Source organism: Camelina sativa, chromosome 6 (genome assembly GCF_030686135.1).
Source record: "Camelina sativa cultivar CO46 ecotype springtype chromosome 6, ASM3068613v1".
NCBI classification, from domain to species: Eukaryota; Viridiplantae; Streptophyta; class Magnoliopsida; order Brassicales; family Brassicaceae; genus Camelina; species Camelina sativa.
Genome location: NC_141885.1, coordinates 21,006,268 through 21,028,143, shown reverse-complemented (window position 1 = coordinate 21,028,143; position 21,876 = coordinate 21,006,268). Strand labels below are relative to the sequence as shown.

Below are 21,876 nucleotides of genomic sequence, written 5' to 3'. Positions count from 1 at the left end.
CTGGGAGATTCATCATCTGGATGTTAAGACGGCTCTCCTCCACTAAGAGTTAAAGGAAATCGTTTATGTCACACAACCAGAAGGCTTTGAAGAAGAGGGCAGAAAAGATAAAGTTTATAAGCTTAACAAAGCTCTTTACGGCTTGGTAGATAAAAGGTTGTTTTAATGGTGGAGCTATAGAGTGTTTAGGGGTTACCATTACTTCGAAAGAGATGCAGGATATCGCACAAAATGGTAAGGGAGAGTGGACTCATTGATGTCCACAACCTCTAATCACTCTCCTCTTCTTATCTTCTCAAACTCAGCATCTCTTTTCTCCTCAGGGTACAACGCATGCTCGGGGTGTGTAACACTAGCTCTGGTCCCTTTCCATCATCCTTAAACGTTTTTTTTTTTTTTTAGATGATATGAAGGATGATGGGGGATCTTCTTCTGATATTGCCCCTGGAGCATGCAGACCATATCCTAGGCTCTCTCTCTGCTCAAAACAACTCGCAGACTCGGATGTATATAATTTCGGAGCAGGTGCTCGCTGGGTTGGAGCACGTGCTCTGTCCGTCCGGCTCTTTCCTCTTTGGTTCTCCAGCAAGAGCGAGTTAGAGATTGTGTCAGTCCTACTCTCCCCGACCGTTTTGCACATAGCTGCACAGAATGAGAAAACAAAAATACAAGTGCAAGTGGTTTGAAAGGAGGTTAGGCTCGGGGTGGGTACTAACTTAAAATAAGCTAGCTATTCAGGATCAGCAAGATTGGCAAAATGAATAAGAAGTCCTGAATATGTGACACATTCCCTATCCTAATGCCCAAAACGAGAAGAATTTAAATCTGGTTAGGTTCCAATAAAGTAGAGTCTAAGTCTTTCCGGTGAAACCTTAATGGGATGAAGCTTTTCTGGCCAGGAGAAGGGTCCGAATGTGAAGAGGTATTAGCTCGTCTCTGTACTCTTAGTTCTGCAACAATGGTCACTAGGAAAAACGGTCAAACTCACAAATGGTTAAAAACATCACAGATTTCGGTCCTAATTCCCACAAGTTTTGGTTCGACTCACATGACAAACTGACTCAATAAAAAGAAAAATAAAGAAAACAAATGTCATAGGTGACTCGGGTTGCTCGCGTCCTGCGAGCATGTGCTCCGCGTCTTCTTCCAACATTCCTGAAACCGAAAAGAGAAGAAACAAATCCCAAAAAGAAAAAAAAAAACTCAGCAATATATACCTGGTGGGTTGCCTCCCACCCATCGCTTGTTTTAAGTCATTAGCTTGACTCGAAAGCTCCTTAGGCAGTAGGAGGATCGCCTAGGGCGACGGTCTCACCCCTTGCATGCTCAGAGACAGCAAGATACGGCTTCAGCCTCTGTCCATTCACCACAAATTCTCCTCCTTTTGTGTCCAGCAACACAACAGCCCCATATGGTCTAATCTCCTTGATGGTGAAGGGTCCGGACCATCGTGATCTTAGCTTTCCGGGAAACAGTTTCAGCCTAGAGTTGAACAACAAGACTTGATCATTAGGAGCAAAGGTCCTAGTGAGGATCCGCTTGTCATGGTAGGCTTTGGTACGCTCCTTGTAGAGTTTTGAGTTTTCATAGGCGAGGTGCCTAATATCCTCTAGCTCATGCAGTTGCATCTTCCTCCTTTCATGGGCGCTCTTAGTGTCAAAGTTCAGCATTTTCACTGTTCAAGCAGCTTTGTACTCTAGCTCAACAGGAAGGTGACACGCCTTACCATACACCAAGTGAAACGGTGTAGTCCCCAGGGGTGTTTTGTAGGCGGTTCTATAAGCCCATAGAGCCTCATCTAGCTTCTGAGACCAATCCTTCCTTGTTGTGTTCACTGTTTTTTGCAAAATGCTCTTAATCTCCCGGTTAGAGATCTCAACTTGGCCGCTTGTTTGTGGGTGGTAGGGGGTAGCGACCTTGTGCCTCACTCCATTCTTCTTGAGAAGACTCTCAAAGACCTTGTTAATGAAATGCGATCCACCATCGCTAATGACTACCCGTGGGACACCAAACCGTGGGAAAATAACCGACTTGAACATCTTGAGCACGGTCTTTGCATCATTATTGGGGCTGGCCAAAGCTTCTACCCACTTGGACACGTAATCGACAGCCACCAATATGTACTCATTGCCGAATGAGTTCGGGAAAGGTCCCATGAAGTCAATTCCCAAAACATCAAATACCTCAACCTCCAAGATGAAATTCTGAGGCATTTCATTCCTCCTGTTGATGTTCCCTTGTCTCTGACATGTGTTGCAAATAGACACGAACCGCAGCACATCTCTGAACATGGTAGGCCACCAATAACCCGCTTGAAGAGCTTTGGACACGGTTTTGAAAGTAGCAAAGTGTCCAGCATAGGGTGAGCTATGGCAATGAAACAAGACTCCAGGAACCTCCTTCTCAGTCACACACCTCCTGAAAACACCATCCGAGCAATGCCTATAGAGGTAAGGCTCATCCCAAAAATACCGCCTTATGTCTTTTAGGAACTTCTTCTTCTTGTTCCCCACAAACTCAGTAGGTTCTTTCTCTGCTGCTAGGTAGTTTGCATACTCTCCAAACCAAGGAAAACTCGGCTGTTTGTTGGTATCGATTGCCTTGCACGGGGTTTTCGGAGCAGGTGCTCCCAGGCGGAGCATGTGCTCGGCGGGATCAAAGATGCCGATCGAGTAAACATGTTCTTCAGGAAGGCTATCATCCAAGGGTAGCTCTTCTTCTATCCTCATTCTTGACAAGTGATCTGCAACTCCGTTCTAAATACCCTTCTTGTCTTTAATCTCCAAGTCAAACTCTTGAAGCAACAAAATCCAACGGAGTAGCCTTGGTTTTGCATCCTTCTTGGTCAGTAGATACCTCAATGCTGCATGATCAGTGTGAACAACCACTTTGGAACCAACAAGGTATGATCGGAACTTCTCTAAAGCAAACACAACCGCTAAAAGTTCTTCCTCGGTTGTAGCGCACTTGCACTGAGCCTCATCCAAGGTGCGGCTGGCATAGTATATCACGTGCAGCTTCTTGTCTTTTCTCTGTCCCAGAACCGCTCCCACGGCATAATCACTCGCATCAGTCATGACCTCAAAGGGAAGGTCCCAATCAGGCGGTTGCACAATCGGAGCGCTAACCAAAGCTCCTTTGATCGTGTGAAAAGCTTCCAAGCAAGCAGAATCGAAATCAAACTTCACTTCCTTACACAACAGCTGGGTAAGTGGTCTTGCTATCTTGGAGAAATCCTTAATGAACCGTCTGTAGAAACCGGCGTGGCCAAGGAAACTGCGGATCCCTTTTACCGAATTGGGCGGTTGTAAACTCATCATCACCTCAACCTTGGCTTTGTCAACCTCAATCCCCTTTTCAGAAATCTTGTGTCCCAGCACTATCCCATCTCTGACCATGAAGTGGCATTTCTCCCAATTCAGCACCAGATGTTTGTCTTCACACCGCTGCAACACCCTGCACAAATTAGACAAACAAACGGAAAAGGAGCTCCCATAGACGGAGAAATCGTCCATGAAAACTTCCATTATATCCTCAATCAGGTCAGTGAAAATGGACATCATGCATCGTTGGAAGGTCGCTGGTGCATTGCACAAGCCAAACGGTATTCTGCGGTAAGCAAAGGTGCCGTAAGGACATGTGAATGTGGTCTTCTCTTGATCGTCGGGATGGATTGGGATCTGAAAGAAATCTGAATAGCCATCTAAGAAACAGTAGTAAGGATGGTTAGCCAATCTCTCAAGCATTTGATCAATAAACGGCAAAGGAAAATGATCCTTACGGGTCGCAGCATTAAGTTTTCTATAGTCTATGCACATGCGATGTCCCGTAACTGTCCTAGTAGGAATCAACTCATCCTTGTCATTCTTAACCACTGTAATTCCACCTTTCTTAGGGACTACATGAACTGGACTAATCCAGGAACTATCAGAAATAGCATAAATTACACCCGCATCTAAAAGTTTCATTATCTCTTTCTTAACAACATCCTTTAGATTTGGGTTCAACCTCCTCTGATGTTCTACCGAAGTCATTGATTCATCTTCTAGATGTATCCTATGCATGCAAAGATCTGGTGAGATTCCTGGGATGTCATCTAGTGAATACCCTAGAGCCTTTCTATACTTCCTAAGTTCACAAAGGATCAAAGCGGTCTCTACATTGTTTAGTTCAGAGTTCACTATCACGGGGTATGTAGAGTTAGGACCTAGGAATGCGTACCTTAGCCCGGCTGGAAGTGGGTTTAGCTCTACCTTTGGAGCTCTTAACTCGCTCCAAGGACCGTCCGCTGACTTTACCGGAGCATGTGCTCCGGAATCCGGAGCAGGTGCTCCCTCGGCGGATTCCTCCCCTGATTGGTTCTCATCGTCTAGGCTGGCGTAAGCTACCAGTTGCTGGAACCGTGTACCTGCATCCAAAATGCGTGTAAAACCATCAGCTTCCTCATTCAAGAATCCATACTTACCCTCTGCCTTTGTCAAGGCAACCTCCAACGGGTCGAGAGTGAGAACTTCATCGGTAACCTCATGTGCAACCTCTGAACCATCATCAACCAGAAAAGTCTGACCATCTATCATAGGTTTCTTGAGCAGCTTATTCATCTCAAACCTTGCGATCATATCCCCCAGCTGGAGATCGATCGCTCCCCCTTGCACATCTATAATCGCACCAGCTGTGCATAAGAATGATCTACCTAAGATCAGGGGGTCACGTGGTTCTTCTTCAAGTTCCAGAACCACAAAGTCTGCTGGTATAAGCGTGTCCCCTATCTGGACATGTAAATCCTCCAACACTCCTATGGGGCGCTTGGTGGATCTATCCGCGAATACTAACGAAATCCGTTTAGACTTGAACTTCGTGTATCCCAGCCTTTTAGTCACTGAATATGGCATAAGGTTCACACTGGAACCTAGATCACAGAGGGAGTTTGCAAAAATCGTTTTACCGATTCTCACGGATAAGACAAATTGCCTTGGATCATCTCTCTTCTTTAGCACTTTGTTTTGCAGCACAGCACTGCACTCTCTTGAAACCATCATCATGTTCTCTTCCTCTGACACTCTCCCAGAAACTAACCCTTTCACATATCTCTTCAAAGCAGGTATCATCTGAACAGCATCAGCTAGGGGTAGTTTTACCGTTAATTCTCTCAACATCTCCTTGCACTTTGCATCCTCCAAATCCTTGCGAGATTTCTTAGGAAGAACAGGGTAAGGAACCCTAGGGGTGTACACACGTGCAGGAGGTACCTCAGTAGGAACGGTCTGATCGGGAGTCGGGAGCACGTGCTCGCTGGGTGGGAGCACATGCTCGCCGGATGCTTCGGCTTCTTTTTGACTCAACGGTGGAGTCTCAACAGCATGTTGAGGAAGGTATTCTTCAGCAATACCCTTGCCCTTGTCAAGCCTAGCGGATGGTGCTTCTCTAGGGGGTAACTTCTTTCCTCCCCTTAGCTCAATCGCATTGACATACTCGTTCCGCGGGTTTGCTTCCCCTTTTCCGGGCAGAGTCCCAGGAGTTCTTTTCACGGCTTCAGCAGTCTGTGCAACCTGAACATCAAGCTTCTTCACATGTGACATTACTGCCTCATACTTCCCATTAAGGTCATTGTACATGGTATCGACCTTAGCGTTGATTTCCACTGAAGCTTTTTGTTGATTCACCAAGAGTTGTTGCATCATGTTTTTCAGCTCATCCTGAGAGTTGCTAGCAGATGAAGATCCCAACTGCTGGTTGGTGAAAGGCAGTGCTTGCTGAGCGCTTGTATATGCCTGCTGGTTCCCCCCTTGGAAACGGTTTTGAGTGGGCACAAACTGTTTGTCTTGGAAGTTGTTTGAGAAGGTTTTCTGATAACCCATCTGATTCTGAGCTCCTTGCTGCGGATACACCTGATCCTGAGGATTCTCCACGTTGGTCCTTCTATAGGACAAATTCGGATGGCTTCTGTAGTTCGGGTTGAAACCCCTGTTCTGCACAAAACCTTGCCCACTCACATAATTAACCTCCATCGTTTCATCCTCTCCATCACAAATCTCTTGAGCTAGCGGTATGTCTCCGGTCTCATTGACAAAATGGACAGTTTTCTGGCTCCCCTTTAGAAGAAGGTTCACCTTGGCTGTCAACTCGTCAATCTTTTGCGTATCGACATTGTTGACCTTCACGGACCTGTCATACTCAGGAGCCTTGTTGCTGGAGCTTGCAGCTAGGTTCTCAATCAACTGATATGCTCCTTCCTTAGACTTTGTCATAAAATCCCCATTGCTGGCCGAGTTGAGAGCGTTTCTGTAGTCCCAGTTAACTCCATCATAGAAAATGCCCAGAATCTGTTCATCACTGAATCCATGGTGCGGACACTCTCTACGGTACTCTTTGTACCTCTCCCAAGCCTCGCAGAAGGCTTCTCCAGTGTACTGAGGAACGATGAAATCTTGTTCCTCAGGGCAACGGTCTTAGCCTTGTGTAGAAATGGTCCAGAAACGCCGATCTACACTGTTCCCATGATGTCAGAGACCCAGGTGGCAATGACTTCAGCCAACGTGAAGCTCTATCCGCAAGAGAGAAGGGAAAGAGCTTGCACTTCAGAAAGTCTGGCGGTATCCCATTTGAACCAGTGGTGCTACATATCTCCTCAAAATTCTCGATATGGTCCATCGGAATCTTAGCTGGGAGACCGTGAAATAGGTGTTGCTTCACTAGAGAGATCATCTGTGGCTTGATCTCAAAATCTTGTCTCTGGATGGTGGGAGGAACAATCGCCGCTCGGTTGGTGTAGAACACATGCGGGTTGTCCTTGTCCCCAATGGACGGTTGTGGCGGCGCGGCTCTTTCGTGTTGAGCACGGAGCAACTGCCCCAACTATTGTCGAAGTTGCTACAACTCGGCAGCCATATCCTCATTGTTTCTGTTGTCACCCATGTTGACGGATTGAAACTTTCTGTTCTTGCGGTTTGTTCTTTCTGCCAAAGAGAGCTCTGCGGCTGACAAAGCAACTAGTTCTTTGGTATTGTTTCTTCTTGTAGATCTTCTTGACATCCACCTGAAACACACGCAAAGAAGAAGCAGAAAGACAAATCAGTAAGGTCTTAGTCTAGTAATTTCGCCGAAAACCAAAGGTAAAAATTTGGTCCCCGGCAACGGCGCCAAAAACTTGATACAAAGAGTTTTAAACCCTATTTTCCTACTGCAAGTGCACAGCAAAGAAGCAGTACTTAGGGGTCGAATCCCACGAAGACCAAGTTTTACTCTATGGTTCTATTGGTTCAAATTCAAGCTAAGACAATTCAAAGTTGGGTTTGGTTGGTAACAGTAACGCGATTAAAACGGTATAAAAGGCAATAAGCAAAACACTAGATCAGGGGTAATTCTCGGGAATTTCAGAGATAGCAACTAAACAACTATTCTGGGCATAGATTAAGTACCACTCTAGAACTCAAACATAAATATAAACTGATCCACTGTCGTGGTATCAATAACTCTATCTGATCGATTCTGTGCGGAAACGCGGAGCACGTGCTCAGACATCCGGAGCACATGCTCGGCGTTCCATAAACCCTAAACTGTCGTTTGAGCCCAGAATCGCAGACAAGCATTAAAGAACAGGAATGATAAGTTCACAAATCACCTACACATCAACTTTCGCAGGTCTAGGATAATTTGCCCACTAATGTCTTTTCTAGCAACCTATTACACTTTTGATGAATAGATAAACCTAGAATCATAGATTGGGTGATCAAATCAACCTAAGCATTAAGTCTAACAATAGTGAAGACAATCGATTATATAAAGCCCTATTTGTGTTCTGTTGCTAACCCATGAAACCCCTTTTGAAACCCCTAATCTAGCAAAGAAAACTACTCAGACATAGAGAAATGAATAGCCAACATAGATGAGAAATTCAATAGCATAAAAATATAAAAATCACAAGGGTTCAGAATCGCTTCTCTAACGTAGCCGCTCTTCCTCTCCCTCACAAAACGTCGCTCCCCCAAAAACCAAAAGAAAAAGGTCCCAAAAAATGTCTCCCCTAAAACCCTAGGTTAAATAGCATACAAGTAGAGAAAAATAAGGAAAGATTCCAAATTTAAATCTCCCTATAAAAAAACGATCTCAGCCCTCTTTCTCTCACAAAGGATCGCCTAAAATAAGGGGAATTAGGCAGGGAATCGGCGCCTAGATGCTTGCCACGTGTCGTCATGAAACCGTAGAGTTGGGAGCATGTGCTCGGAAATCGGGAGCATGTGCTCATGGGTCTAAAATCAGCTTTTCTGCTCCAATTCAACTCCTTTCTGCTCCGATTGCTCCTGCTGTTCCAATCCTTGCTTTTAGCTTCCTAGCCTCTTATTATAACCTGAAAAGGACTCAAACAACTTACAAAACTATCAAATAAACGGGGTCAAAGTGAGTCAAAACCGTAACATATCACTGTTCAAGGTATATGTGGACTGTTCTGCTAAGAGAGAAAAGTGATGCGTTTGTAAAGTTCAAAAACTTCAAGAAGTTAGTAGAACAAGAATCCGGAGTTAGCATTAAGACGTTCAAAACAGATAGAGGAGGTGAGTTTGTATCACATCAGTTCAACTTGTTCTGTGAAGAATTTGGTATACAACGCCATCTCACTGCTCCTTACACTCAACAACAAAATGGTGTGGTTGAGAGACGCAATAGGACTTTGTTAGAGATGACAAGGAGCATCATGAAGCAGATGCATTTGCCAAATTATTTATGGGGTGAAGCAGTAAGACATTCTACTTACATTCTCAATAGGGTGACTACAAGAGCTCTTAAAGATAGAACTCCGTATGAGATTCTTTGAAGCAAAAGGCCTCATATTGATCATCTCCGGATTTTTGGTTGCATCTGCTATGCCAAGGTAGAAAAACCGCATTTAAAGAAGTTAGATGACAAGTCACGGATGCTTGTTCATCTTGGAACTGAACCAGGGTCAAAGGCATTTCGTCTTCTTGAGCCACAATCGCGAAAAATAGTGGTTAGCAGAGATGTTGTATTTGATGAATCTAAAGGGTGGAACTGAAAGTATAACAACTCGCAACAAGAGAGTAATGGAAATTTTACAATTGCGTTTGGAATTTCTGGAAATCGTGGTATACGAGAAGATAAAGGAGATATCTCAGAGATAGAAACAAATGAGCTTGAATCTCCTCTCGATAGCGATGGAGCAGAGTCTGCAGGAGAATCTGCGATAGGAGAGTCTGTGAAAATTCGAGAGTTGGAGAATGAGGATGAGAATGAAGGAGACAATGAAGCAGAGCATGAAGATATCTTTGGACAACCAGAACCTGCTCTAAGAAGATCAACGAGGCAAGTTGTCAAACCAAAGTACCTAAATGATTATATCATGTTTGCTGAAGAAGAAGGTGAAGCATTGTTGTTATACTTAAATAATTAGCCCAGAAACTTCGTTGAAGCAAAGGAGTCGAAGGATTGGAGACTTGCGTGCGAAGAGGAGATCAACTCTATTAAGAAAAATAGAACTTGGGATCTAGTTGATCTACCAATTGGAGCAAAGCCAATCGGTTTGAAGTGGGTCTTTAAACTCAAACGCAACTCTAGTGGTAGTATTAACAAATACAAAGCTCGGTTTGTTGCTAAAGGCTATGTGCAGCGTTATGGGATAGGCTTTGATGAAGTCTTTGCTCCTGTGGCTCGGTTAGAGACAATACGACTTCTCATTGATCTCGCATACCCGAACGGCTGGGAGATTTATCATCTGGATGTTAAGACGGCTCTCCTCCACTAAGAGCTAAAGGAAATCGTTTATGTCACACAACCAGAAGGCTTTGAAGAAGAGGGCAGAAAAGATAAAGTTTATAAGCTTAACAAAGCTCTTTACGGATTGAGACAAGCTCCTAGAGCATGGAATAACAAGGTGAATAAAATTTTGGTAGACTTACAGTTTGAGAAGTGTTCGAAAGAACCATCAATTTACAGAAGAAAGGAACATGAACAACTTTTAGTTGTCGTTGTCTATGTCGACGATCTGTTAGTAATGGGAACAAGCTTATGCAACATTGATGAATTCAAGAAAGAAATGTCTTCTAAGTTTGAAATGAGTTATCTCGAGAAGTTGACATACTATTTGGGAATTGAGGTGCTGCAGTACGATTGAGGAATCATATTAAGTCAGAGACGTTACGCTTTGAAGATCCTTGAAGAGGCCGGAATGAAAAGTTGTAATTCGGTTCAGACGCCAATGGAGGCTGGAATACAATTGTCTAAAGCTGAAGAAGAAACCGAGATAGATGCTACGATGTTTAGAAAGAATGTGGGATGTTTTCGGTACTTACTCCACACAAGGCCAGACTTGTCATATGCTGTTGGAGTCTTGAGCCGATACATGCAGAGTCCAAGACATTATCATGGAGTGGCTATGAAACAGTGTCTAAGATATCTACAGGGAACAAAAAATCTTGGTTTGGTGTTTAAGCGATCAATATCGAAAGTACCAAGACTAATAGGGTATAGTGACAACAGTTATAACACAAATCCTGACGATGGGAGAAGCACAGCATGACATGTTTTCTATCTTAACGGAAGCCCAATTACGTGGTGTTCACAAAAACAAGATATGATGGCTATGTCTTCATGTGAAGCTAAATTTATGGCCGGAGCAGAGGCTGCAAAACAAGCTTTGTGGCTTAAAGACTTGCTTGGTGAAGTCACTGGTCTTCCGTGTCAGAAGGTAATCCTACATATCGACAATCAGTGTTCTATTGCACTTACAAAGAATTCGGTCTTCCATGGACGAAGCAAACACATACACACTCGCTATCATTTCATTAGAGAGTGTGTCGAAAAAGAATATATAATGGTGGAGCATGTTCCATGAGAGGAACAAAGGGCAGACATCCTAACTAAGGCACTAGGAAAGATCAAACACAAGGAGATGAGAGATCTCATTGGAGTTCAAAATTTGGAGAAAACTGATTTCAAGTTTAAGGGAGAAAATGTTGACTTAAGCTTGAAGAAAGCTTGAGGCTCAAGCATAACTAATCAAACCGAATTATGGAAAAGGAGAATAAAAGGAAGTTTAGGAGATATCTAAACTCGTATATTTTCTTATTTGGATTAGGAAGTTTTGTTAAGAGTTTTTATATATAAAGGTTATGCAAAGATGTTGCATAACCTAAAAGAGTTTGAGTGATTGTAAGAATTTGAGAGGCTTTAGTTTTGAAGTATTTTCTAAGATTAATAAAGAAAATTTTTTTTTATAAATTTTTGAATTCTTAATCTTTCGTTTACAAGACAAATATGCTATGATAAAGTTTAACATAGAAAATTAAACACGTTTGCCTCGCCATAGTAGTTAAATCTGCCGTGTAACAAAAAAAAAAGTAATACTCGCGGTTCTGTGTGAAGTGTGAACACATCAGTGACATATAATATGGCCGAAAATAAAGTCGAGTTAAATGTCATACGGAGTTTAACTTCAAATTAATTTTATTAGTCGACAATAATTAGTCGGCAACGAGTTCATTTAATTCAAATATATATTCCTACTAGTATATAAACTTCTGCTTTGGTAACCGAAAAAATAGGTTATATCTTCAACTTTGGTCGGGTCCGGGAAGACAGTTGAATTTTCGCACTAATAATTGCGTTAGAGAATTCGCTTTTTACTCATGTTGGCTCTTTTTTAACTTGTCAGTCATGTTTTTTCTGATGAGAAGTTGGTCTAAATAAATATCATAAATCACCTATTTTCCTTATTAAAAAAAAGCATATCGTTAATTGTAATGATAATCATAAAAAATACTGCAAAACGTATGTACCTGCGTAACATCTGTTTTTTTTTCTTTAATTGGTTTTGCGTGCGCGAAACATCTTCCCGTCATTTTCGTGTACTCGCAATTCCGATAATTTCAATTAATAAACTGACCTTGCCACCTTCGTTGACGCATGGTTTGTTCTTCCCACCGCATGTACTCTTTATTAGACAAGTGGCGCTTAAAACGAAATGGTGAGACGTGTATACCTACGAATCCCCCAAACATTAAGAAAAATATAAACTCACATTTTTTTGGATTTTATATAATTACTTCACCTGTATTTGAGCTACAAAATTTATTTAAGTTTTAGTTACATACTATTTTGATCCGGGGAAAAAATGCCGCTTAATCAAAAAGTTCCGACTTGGTTCGTTGTTCCGGCTGTGCTGGCCGTCTTGTCCATAATCTTGTATCGGATCACAATTGTGCCGGGAGATATAGAGGGCGCCAAAAATATATTGGCAGTGGCTAAGACCATTCCAACTCCTGTTGTTGGACCTGAGAGCATTGAGTTTGACCCACAAGGAGAAGGTCCCTATGCTGCCATGGTGGACGGCCGTATCCTCAAGTGGCGCGGCGATGATCTCGGCTGGGTTGAGTTTGCATACACATCTCCTCACAGGTTTTTTTAAAATTTTTTTTTTTAGTATATGTATATACCAAATAAGTAAAAAGAAAGAGAATAAGAAAGTACCAAATTAGTTGAGGAAATTTTACCCAAGATGTCTCGGCTTCCACTCGTGTGTTGTGTCTAAACTCTCTATTTTAAGCACACACCAAAAATCTAGTTATATGGATCAGCTTTAGTTTTATCTATAATAGATCACTAACTAGATCTAAACTCGGTGAATCAGCTTGAGTTTTATAACTAGATTTTAAGGTTTCTGATCAAAATATATTTGTGCAAAAATTCCTTGGATCTGTTTGAATATTTTATAGTTTATATATTTCTTTCTTTTTTACCATACTTTCATAATAGTAACTTAGAAAAATAATTCAATCCCTTTTATCTTAGGAGTATTTTGGAAACTCGATCAAACTCATAAGGCTACACATTTGTGTCAACCTGTCAGCCTAGTCTTAGCTAGCGGCTTGGTAACCGGTCACCTGACAAAAATATATATTTTCATTACTTAGGCTTCTCTGAAAAATCATATAACCCTATAACTAATATACTTTTAATATAACCTTTCTTGTATGAAGAGGGAACTGTTCAAGATATGACGTGGTGCCTACTTGTGGAAGGCCATTGGGACTTACTTTTGAGAAGAAAACGGGAGATTTGTACATCTGCGATGGTTACTTGGGGCTCATGAAGGTTGGACCACAGGGAGGCCTGGCCGAGTTACTTGTTGATGAAGCCGAAGGTCGTAAAATTATGTTTGCTAACCAAGGGGATATGGACGAAGAGGAAGATGTCTTCTACTTCAATGATAGTAGTGACAAGTATCATTTCAGGTATTGTACTTATTATGCTTTATACATATATTTAGGATCCGAGAGCATTTACGAAAAAGACTCATAAACTTCGAGATTTCTTTGCTTCCGCAAAAATTAGCGTTTGAAACAATTCAATCTTCATGTAATTTTTTTGGATTGAATGAAAGTTTATTCCAAAACTTTATGTGATGTTTGTCTGTCAGGGACGTATTTTTGGAGGGTGTCAGTGGCGACCCATCGGGAAGAGTGATCAGATACAATAAAAAGACGAAAGAGGCCAAAGTTGTAATGGACAATCTTCGTTGTAACAACGGTTTGGCTCTAAACAAAGACCGGTCTTTCCTAATTACATGTGAGTCTGCCACGAGTCTTGTCCACAGATACTGGATCAAAGGTCCCAAAGCCGGAACTCGTGATATCTTTACGAAAGTCCCGGGTTATCCCGACAACATCCGTTTGACATCAACGGGAGACTTTTGGATTGGTATACATTGCAAAAAGAACTTAATAGGGAAACTGATTCTGAGATATAAATGGCTTGGAAAATTGGTTGAAAAGACAGTAAGTTTGAAGTACGTGATTGGTTTTATCAACGGATTTAAGCCGCATGGGGTTGCCGTGAAAATATCCGGAGAGACGGGAGAAGTTCTTGAGGTACTTGAAGACAGAGAAGGAAAGACAATGAAGTATGTAAGCGAGGCTTATGAGAGGGATGATGGAAAGTTATGGTTTGGGTCTGTTTACTGGCCAGCCATTTGGGTTCTTGATCGCAAATGAGTGATCATGTTGTATTTTACTTGTGAGTTTTGAATTTTAATAAATGTGTACATATTTTAAATCAACACTTTTTAAGGGAGAAAAAAAATTTGGATAATTCTTTTTAAGAAATTTTTGAATATTTGGTATTATTAATTAAGGAGAATTTTTGAGAAATACTTTTTTTGATGTATTTTTTTTAAAAATATTTTTTTTATATCTATTTTTTTCAAAAATATTTTTTTTTAAATATAAAAAATTATAAAATTTTATATGATTTATAAGGTACCTCTAAATAATAACTAATACTTCAAAATTCGATCTAATTATTTATAAATTTCTAAAAAAATTAAAAGGTTTTTACAATGTATTTTAAAGGTTTATAAAGTTTTTAAAAGATTTTTAAACAGTTTTTAAAAAAAAAATAAAATATATTTTTGTTGTATTTATAAAATATATAAAAAATTTATACAGATAAAAGTAATTTGTATATATATTAATAAGTTTATACATAAATTTAAAAAAAATCGAATTTTTAATGGTTTTTTTTGGTAAAATTTAAAGAAGGGAGTATTTTTGAAAGATGATATTAAAATTCCTCCTTAATTAACACGTGGTAATAATAATGATTCGGCGGTTTCAACCAACCTTGAACAAACCTTGGTCCCAAACGAATTGAAAGTTTCAAAACTAAAATGGTACTGTAGTCCCACCCGCTTTCTATAGTTACACTACGGCTCTTGCTCTTTCATTATTCGACAACTGGCATTTCAAGGACAAATTGTAATCCTTCTACTATACACGTGTATTCTCTTCATTCACTCAGCTAACTCTCTATACTCTCCCGTGAGACATATTTAGTTGTATATATAGTTATCTCTATAGAGGTTTCAGCTAACAAATTAAAACTATTTGAGTTGCACAAGTCTTTGAGTGTGAGAAAAATGCCAGTTAACCAGAAGATTCCAAGCTGGATCGCCGTTCCGGCTGTTTTGGCCGTCTTGGCCGTTATTACGTATCAGATACTCCTTGCGCCAGATCATATAGAAGGCTCCAAAAATATACTGTCAACGGCTAAGACCATTCCTCTCCCTATTGATGCACCGGAGAGCATGAACTGGGATCCAAAAGGAGAAGGCCCTTATGTAGCCCTCACCGATGGTAGTATTCTTAAGTGGCGTGGCCATGATCTCGGCTGGGTTGAGTTCGCCTACACATCTCCTCTCAGGTTTTCTTTTATGATGATATCTAGCTATAAGACTTTATATATTGAAGACAATAAGCAAATAACCCCGTTGTTAAAACCCCAAAACAAAAACCTTTTGTTCTGTTCTGTTTAGTTTTTATTTTTTAAAAATAAATTTTGTCTTAGTTTCTACAGTATATATATTCGGAGAAAAATTCAGATATTAATGAACTAATTTAGCCGTTTGGCTCTGTTGTGTGAACCAGCTGAACTTTTTATGAAAATATCATTTTAGTAAAAACTTAAACAAATTTCTACTTAAAACTATTATAAATTATTAAATGTCGAAGAAAAAAACTTAATTGTTAAATACATTAATAGAAATATGATGCAAAGACATTATTATAACTTCTTTAACATTTATTAACTTTTTCTATGGTGACTTCTCATATATTATCCTTGTTATATGAAGAGGGAATTGTTCAAAGCACGAAGTAGTACCTTCTTGTGGAAGGCCATTGGGACTTACTTTTGAGAAGAAAACGGGAGATTTGTATATCTGCGATGGTTACTTCGGGCTCATGAAGGTTGGACCAGAGGGGGGCTTGGCCGAGTTAGTTGTTGGGGAAGCCGAAGGTCGTAAAGTTATATTTGCCAACCAAGGGGATCTCGACGAAGAGGAAGATGTATTCTACTTCAATGATAGTAGCGACAAGTATCATTTCAGGTATTTACTAATTAGGCTTTTACCTAATTTAGACTATATATATATATATATATATATTTACTGAAGGTCACGTTTTTTAAGAAATGACTTTGTAAATCTTTACGTTATTTATGTCGACTAGAGAGGTATTCTTCGTAACTATCAGTGGCGAACGGTCTGGAAGAGTGATTAGATACGACAAGAAGACAAAAGAAGCTAAAGTCATCATGGACAATTTCCGGTGTAACAACGGTTTGGCTCTAAACAAAGATCGGTCTTTTCTAATTGTTTGTGATTCCGCCACGGGCCTTGTCCATAGGTATTGGATCAAAGGTTCTAAAGCTGGGACCCGAGATATCTTTTCACAGGTTCCTGGTTATCCCGACAACATCCGTCTGACACCAACGGGTGATTTTTGGCTCGGCATACATTGTAAGAAGAACTTGATAGGGAAATTGATGGTGAATTATAAGTGGATAGGGAAGTTTTTTGAAAAGACGGCGAGTTTGGACTTTCTGGTTGGGTTGATTAACGGATTTAGGCCGCATGGAATCGCCGTGAAAATCTCTGGGGAGACAGGGGAGATCCTTGAGATTCTTGAGGATAGAAAAGGGAAGACGATGAAGTATGTAAGTGAGGCTTATGAGAGAGATGATGGAAAAATATGGTTCGGGTCCGTTTTCCAACCTGCAGTATGGGTTCTTGACCGCAAATGAATGTTTTATATATTACGTATTATGGGGTTTTTACTTAAGCAACCGTACCAATAATGTGCATCTTTGTGTTTTTTAAACAAAAACATGTTTTATTTATGAGTGAATTTGTCAGTATGTATAGTTTAAATAAATCTTAAGACCGTATTATTCTAACCCATATGAGTATGATCCAACGGTGGGAAATCCCCTTTCCGATGCAATCTTTATATATTTAAGCATGATCGTTTTAGTTAAAAAAAAATTGCAAAGACGAGAACAAATTAATTCATATTCTCTATTGTAATAATATGCTTACATTTTGTTGAATTCCTCAAATGTTCATCCACTAAAAACCATTAATTAAACATTGTAGTTGAAATGTCTCTCCGGCCTGCTGCATCAAGACTTTATAGTGACTATTTAGACTTTTGTTTCCCTTGTTTTTTATCTTCGTTATATATAAATATATATATATATATATAGTATGCATGTATTAACCACATTTCTAATCTCCTCCAATCTCCTCATTCTACTAAATATTAAAGTTCCACGAGAGTCAATACTGAACACCTTGTTGTGTTGTCGGTATTGATTTCACGCACGCAGGCGACTTTTGTGGTCGGAAAATAAATAAAAAATCACTTCTTTATAAAAAAAAAATGAAAAGAAGAAAGTCGATTTGAAAAGCAACTTCTTTGCATTCAATCTGATTTTGTGACCAAATATTTAACTCACATTCTGTACTATGAGAAAAGAAAACAAGGGTCCTACGAAGAACTCATCGTAAAACAATGGGCATATATCCTATATGGTTTTCACTTTCGTAAAAATTCACTAGGAAACCGCCAAAATTAATTTATAGCGGACTAAAACACAACCAAAACACGCCAGTGGGTCAATGTTGTATCCTTTTGAGAGGATTAGCTAGAGTTTTGTTCTATTGAAGAAGGTAAATAATTAAAATAAATCTAGTGAAATTATTGTTGTCAGAATCTTTTTAATATATTTCGAAGTAGTATATATGGCCTCACAAAAGAGAAGAAAGAGAAATGCATTAACCCAAAAGATTCAAATTTCTAGTTATTGTAAGTTTTAGAACTGAAAAATACATTAACCAAAAGCAAATATTACGCGTGTGTGTACTTTCAACAAGATCAGAGGTTTACTATCAAACGTGTAAACATTTGAGTATTAAATGTAAATCTCTTATCATGAAACAAATTTATAGAAGCCTCTCAGAGTTTTAAATTGATATAAATAATCATTTAAATATGATATACATTAAATGAAACCTAAAAATTAAGTTAGTGTAATTTTTTTAACTGTCTTGTACATTTTTCATATACGTCTTTCTGTATAAAGTTAAGTATAATAATTAGTTGGTGTACCTGTCTCATACTTTTTCCAAATTATCATTACAAATTTTTTGAAAAAGAAGATTCGAGATCATGACAAATATATTCTCTTACGAGTTCAATTATTTTTCTTCGTACAACTTGTGAGTCAATTAGCATTTAAAAAATTTAAGTTCCAGCTTCCCAAATCTTTTGTCGTTGTTGATATTTTTTTAAAGCTTTTTATAATTTTGACTGGTACGTGGCACGTTGAGCTGAGCGATGACATTGATATATTAAGTTTTTAACGTGTGTAACGTGTGTTTATGTCCGAAATCACTTTTTTTAAAAAGACTCACCTTCCACATCTTTAATCTATTTATAGAGTCTTCGTAGTTTCAGTATCATCATATTCCACACACACACAGAAAGATGCCGATTAACAGGAGAGTTCTGACCCCAGTCGCCGCCGCTCCGGTTATTTTAGCCGTCCTTTGCTATTTCTTCTGGGCATCAATCATCCAGTCGGACAACATAAAGGGCTCGAAACATGTTCTCCAAGATGCTAAGACCATTCCTCTTCCCGCCTATGGACCAGAGAGCTTAGAGTTCGATCTGAAAGGTGAAGGCCCTTACGTCAGCGTCACCGACGGTCGTATCCTCCAATGGCGAGGTGAAGAACTCGGCTGGGTCGAGTTTGCACATACTTCCCCTCACAGGTTCAATCGTAACCCCAAAAAAACCAAACTGCCCTTCCTCTGTTTTTGTTTTTGTTTTTTAATATGGTTTATATAACGTTGTTCCCAGTTAACTGGATTTACTTTTTTTGGTGAATGAAGAGATAACTGTTCGATGCATGAGGTGGTACCAAGTTGTGGGAGACCATTGGGACTTAGCTTCGATAGGAAAACAGGAGATTTGTACATATGCGATGGTTACTTTGGGCTCATGAAGGTCGGACCAGAGGGAGGCTTGGCCGAGTTACTTCTTGATGAAGTTGATGAAAATAAAATTATGTTTGCCAACCAAGGGGACATAGACGAAGAGGAAGATGTTATCTATTTCACTGATAGCAGCGATACATACCACTTCGGGTAAATTTTATTACACTCGCCAGCTTTAACACATGAATATATATTTGTTGGTTAGAAGAAAATAAATATAACTTGACCTAAACATAGTTAGAGACTTTTATTATGTTCAAAAGATCACCAATTTGATTTCGTATGAGTACAACTTGTAAATTTGGTATGATTGTTTTGTTGGATATATAGGGAAGTATTCTACGTGTCTATGTGCGGGAGGAAGGAGGGAAGAGTAATTAAATACAATATGAAGACGAAAGAGGCCAAAGTTATTGCGGACAATCTTCTGTTACCAAATGGTCTAGCTCTAAGCAAAGACGGATCGTTTGTAGTCACATGCGAGAGCAGTTTGAACTCTTGCCGTAGGATATGGGTCAAAGGTCCCAAATCAGGGACAAACGAGATTTTCGCGACTCTCCCGGGGGGGCCAGACAACATCCGGCGTACGCCAACGGGAGATTTCTGGGTCGCAATACATAGCAAAGACAGTTTGTTCAGTCGTTTGTGTCAGTTCCACCCTTGGATCGGGAGGTTTTTCATGAAGGTAATGAAGATGGAGACCGCGATTCATCTAACCAACGGAGGAAAACCTCATGGAGTTGTCGTGAAACTCTCTGGAGAGACGGGGGAGATTCTTGAGATTCTTGAGGACAGTGAAGGGAGCGCGGTGAAGTATGCTAGTGAGGCTTATGAGACTAAAGATGGAAAGTTATGGATCGGGTCTGTATTTTGGCCGGCCGTTTGGGTTCTTGATACATCTGTTTATGATTCCAAATGAGTTAAACAAATCATCACTTAGTTGTGTGATTTGTTTATCAACAAAACGCATCTTGTTTTATACCTTCTTGTTGTTTGAGTTATTTCTGATGAGAACTTGGATTCTGCAAAATTTTGTTTCATTTGATCTTGGTCTCTTCTTCTTCTTGCCTTTCTTCATTTCATTTTTCTCTGGTGCTAAACAATTCTTGATCGATATATTATCTGCGTTCATGGTATCAGAGAAAAGCCGAGCGCCTGAGCCGTGGGAGAATCATCATCTTCTCAACGAAAGGGATGACGATGCTAATGACTAATAATGACAAAAAGATAAAAGTTAGAAACAATAGATAAATTAAGAAACAAAAAAAATGTCTGACTATTTTATCTTTTCCATAAGACGTGCGTTGATTGAATGAACTCTAATTTAATATATTTTGTGCCAATATAGTAAGTATTAGTGAATAGTAATAGTAACAAATAATCATATAATACCACCGCAAAAGAACATATGTGTACGTGTACTGGAATGATTTTTTCCTTTAGGATTCTTGTCGCTAAAAGATGCCCGAGTGATGTGATGAGGGAGATCCACCAACCAATTCTCAACTGGATTTTCTTTAGATTATTTTTTCTCAAAATATTATGATAAGAAATTAATAACTTATGTGAATTATAGAATACTGAGTAAGTACGTGTAGATCAAGATATGCTACTTTGCTATACAGGGTTTCTACTTAATTACATATAAAATAAGAGCGAGAGAATACATATTTTTTTTTCTCAAACAACTTGCTTTTCATTCAGATAAAAGAGAAACAAGTACAACGCAGAGGACAATAGTCTCGAAGTTTAAAAACATTACAATAGAAGACATCCCCCAATGTCAAAAAAGAAAGATAAGAGCCATCAATTTCAATTCCAAGAAAGCTATGAACCAATGGCTTGAGAGCCCACTAGCACATGTGTGATCATGGTGAATCAAGAGGTCATGCTCGAAGACTTCGAGCTTGGTCACAGTCATATGACTAAGTGACATTGCTGAAAGAACCGATGCTTGCATTCTCACCAGAGAGGCACTACCCAAAGTAGCAAGACAACAAGGATCCAGGTGACTATGTTGTTGTAGTCGCTGAAAGTTTGCTTTGAGACCCAAAGCATAAGGATAAAACGCAATATAATCTATGTGGTATGAGATCCAGTTGATGAGAGTGATTGTAAACCTATGTTTGACATCATCAAATGACCAGCTTGAGTGATAACCGTCATTGAACATATCTAGTTCTAGACCTTGATTATCCCTTTGGCTAGAACGATTCAAAATACTTACACCATAAATGTGTAGGCTTGAAAACTCATTCCACAAGTCTCTAATATCGACTAAATCCAGGGTTATGACATGATATATGAATAACTAGAGCAACATTGGTGATACCTTTCTCCCATTGAGTCTTCGGCCATTGAGAAGAGGAGATCAACACAGTGTTTGAATTTGGCAGGGCATAGACGGTTGACCGCTGGGCCTGAATTTTTTCTTTTCATAATTCTTGTTAAGGCTTATGGACTTGGGCCTTGTGATGGTAAGTGGGCCGACATTTGAAACTAGGTCCTCTAGGGAAAATCCTAGTTTCTCAAGCGGACGCCAAAGACAGGATTGGGTGTGACGGCTGACCGAAGTTTGCATAGAGAGTTGCGGTGTAAAGAACATCTCAGGTGTGTGAAGGATCAGCTGTAAGGGACGATGGCTGTGGTTTGATTCGAGATTGGAAACTAGGCCCACTTGGGAAAACCCTAATTTCACAACCGTTTGCCAAGTTAAGTATTGAATGTGATGACTGCCCGAGATTGACGGAGAAATTTGTGGTACACAGAGCATCTCCGGTGGGAACAGACGGTGGCCGTGAATTGAATCAAATCTAGAAACTAGATCCACTGGGGAAAATCCTAGTTTCTCAAACAAATGCCAAAATGAAGGGAGAGTGAGGCGGCTTCCCGAGTTTTGCAGAGACCTTTGCTGAGCAAGGAGTATTTTCGATGAGTGAGAGATCAGCGGGAGAAAGCAATAATCATGGTTTGGGTTGGAGGCAGAGGTTAAGAGGAATTGAAAAGAGTTATAAAAAGAGAAAAGAACT

General features: G+C 39.8%; 4 protein-coding genes and 1 non-coding gene across 5 annotated transcripts; 4 read left to right on the top strand and 1 right to left on the bottom strand.

Annotated features, from left to right (window-relative positions):
• Window positions 1–1,277: 1,277 nt before the first annotated feature.
• LOC147942870 (uncharacterized) lies at window positions 1,278–5,681 on the bottom strand. Its single transcript, XM_087456217.1, has 3 exons — window positions 2,917–5,681; window positions 2,184–2,283; window positions 1,278–1,355 (listed from the first exon to the last, which is right to left on the bottom strand). The coding sequence occupies exons 1-3, from the start codon at window positions 5,679–5,681 to the stop codon at window positions 1,278–1,280; spliced, it is 2,943 nt and encodes a 980-aa protein (XP_087312343.1).
• A 655-nt stretch (window positions 5,682–6,336) lies between these two features.
• LOC147942869 (small nucleolar RNA R71) lies at window positions 6,337–6,442 on the top strand. Its single transcript, XR_015560583.1, has one exon. It is a non-coding gene; the product is annotated as a small nucleolar RNA R71 (small nucleolar RNA).
• A 5,446-nt stretch (window positions 6,443–11,888) lies between these two features.
• Window positions 11,889–14,114, top strand: LOC104791992 (protein STRICTOSIDINE SYNTHASE-LIKE 9). The gene is made up of 3 exons (XM_010518004.3): window positions 11,889–12,408; window positions 12,990–13,244; window positions 13,430–14,114. Exons 1-3 carry the CDS (start codon window positions 12,125–12,127, stop codon window positions 14,001–14,003), a joined length of 1,113 nt encoding a protein of 370 aa, XP_010516306.1. The 5' UTR covers window positions 11,889–12,124; the 3' UTR covers window positions 14,004–14,114.
• Window positions 14,115–14,704: 590 nt separating this feature from the next.
• LOC104791991 (protein STRICTOSIDINE SYNTHASE-LIKE 9-like) lies at window positions 14,705–16,743 on the top strand. The gene is made up of 3 exons (XM_010518003.3): window positions 14,705–15,210; window positions 15,641–15,895; window positions 16,017–16,743. The coding sequence occupies exons 1-3, from the start codon at window positions 14,927–14,929 to the stop codon at window positions 16,588–16,590; spliced, it is 1,113 nt and encodes a 370-aa protein (XP_010516305.1). The 5' UTR covers window positions 14,705–14,926; the 3' UTR covers window positions 16,591–16,743.
• Window positions 16,744–18,184: 1,441 nt separating this feature from the next.
• Window positions 18,185–19,887, top strand: LOC104791990 (protein STRICTOSIDINE SYNTHASE-LIKE 8). Its single transcript, XM_010518002.3, has 3 exons — window positions 18,185–18,622; window positions 18,743–18,997; window positions 19,178–19,887. The coding sequence occupies exons 1-3, from the start codon at window positions 18,336–18,338 to the stop codon at window positions 19,764–19,766; spliced, it is 1,131 nt and encodes a 376-aa protein (XP_010516304.1). The 5' UTR covers window positions 18,185–18,335; the 3' UTR covers window positions 19,767–19,887.
• Window positions 19,888–21,876: the final 1,989 nt, after the last annotated feature.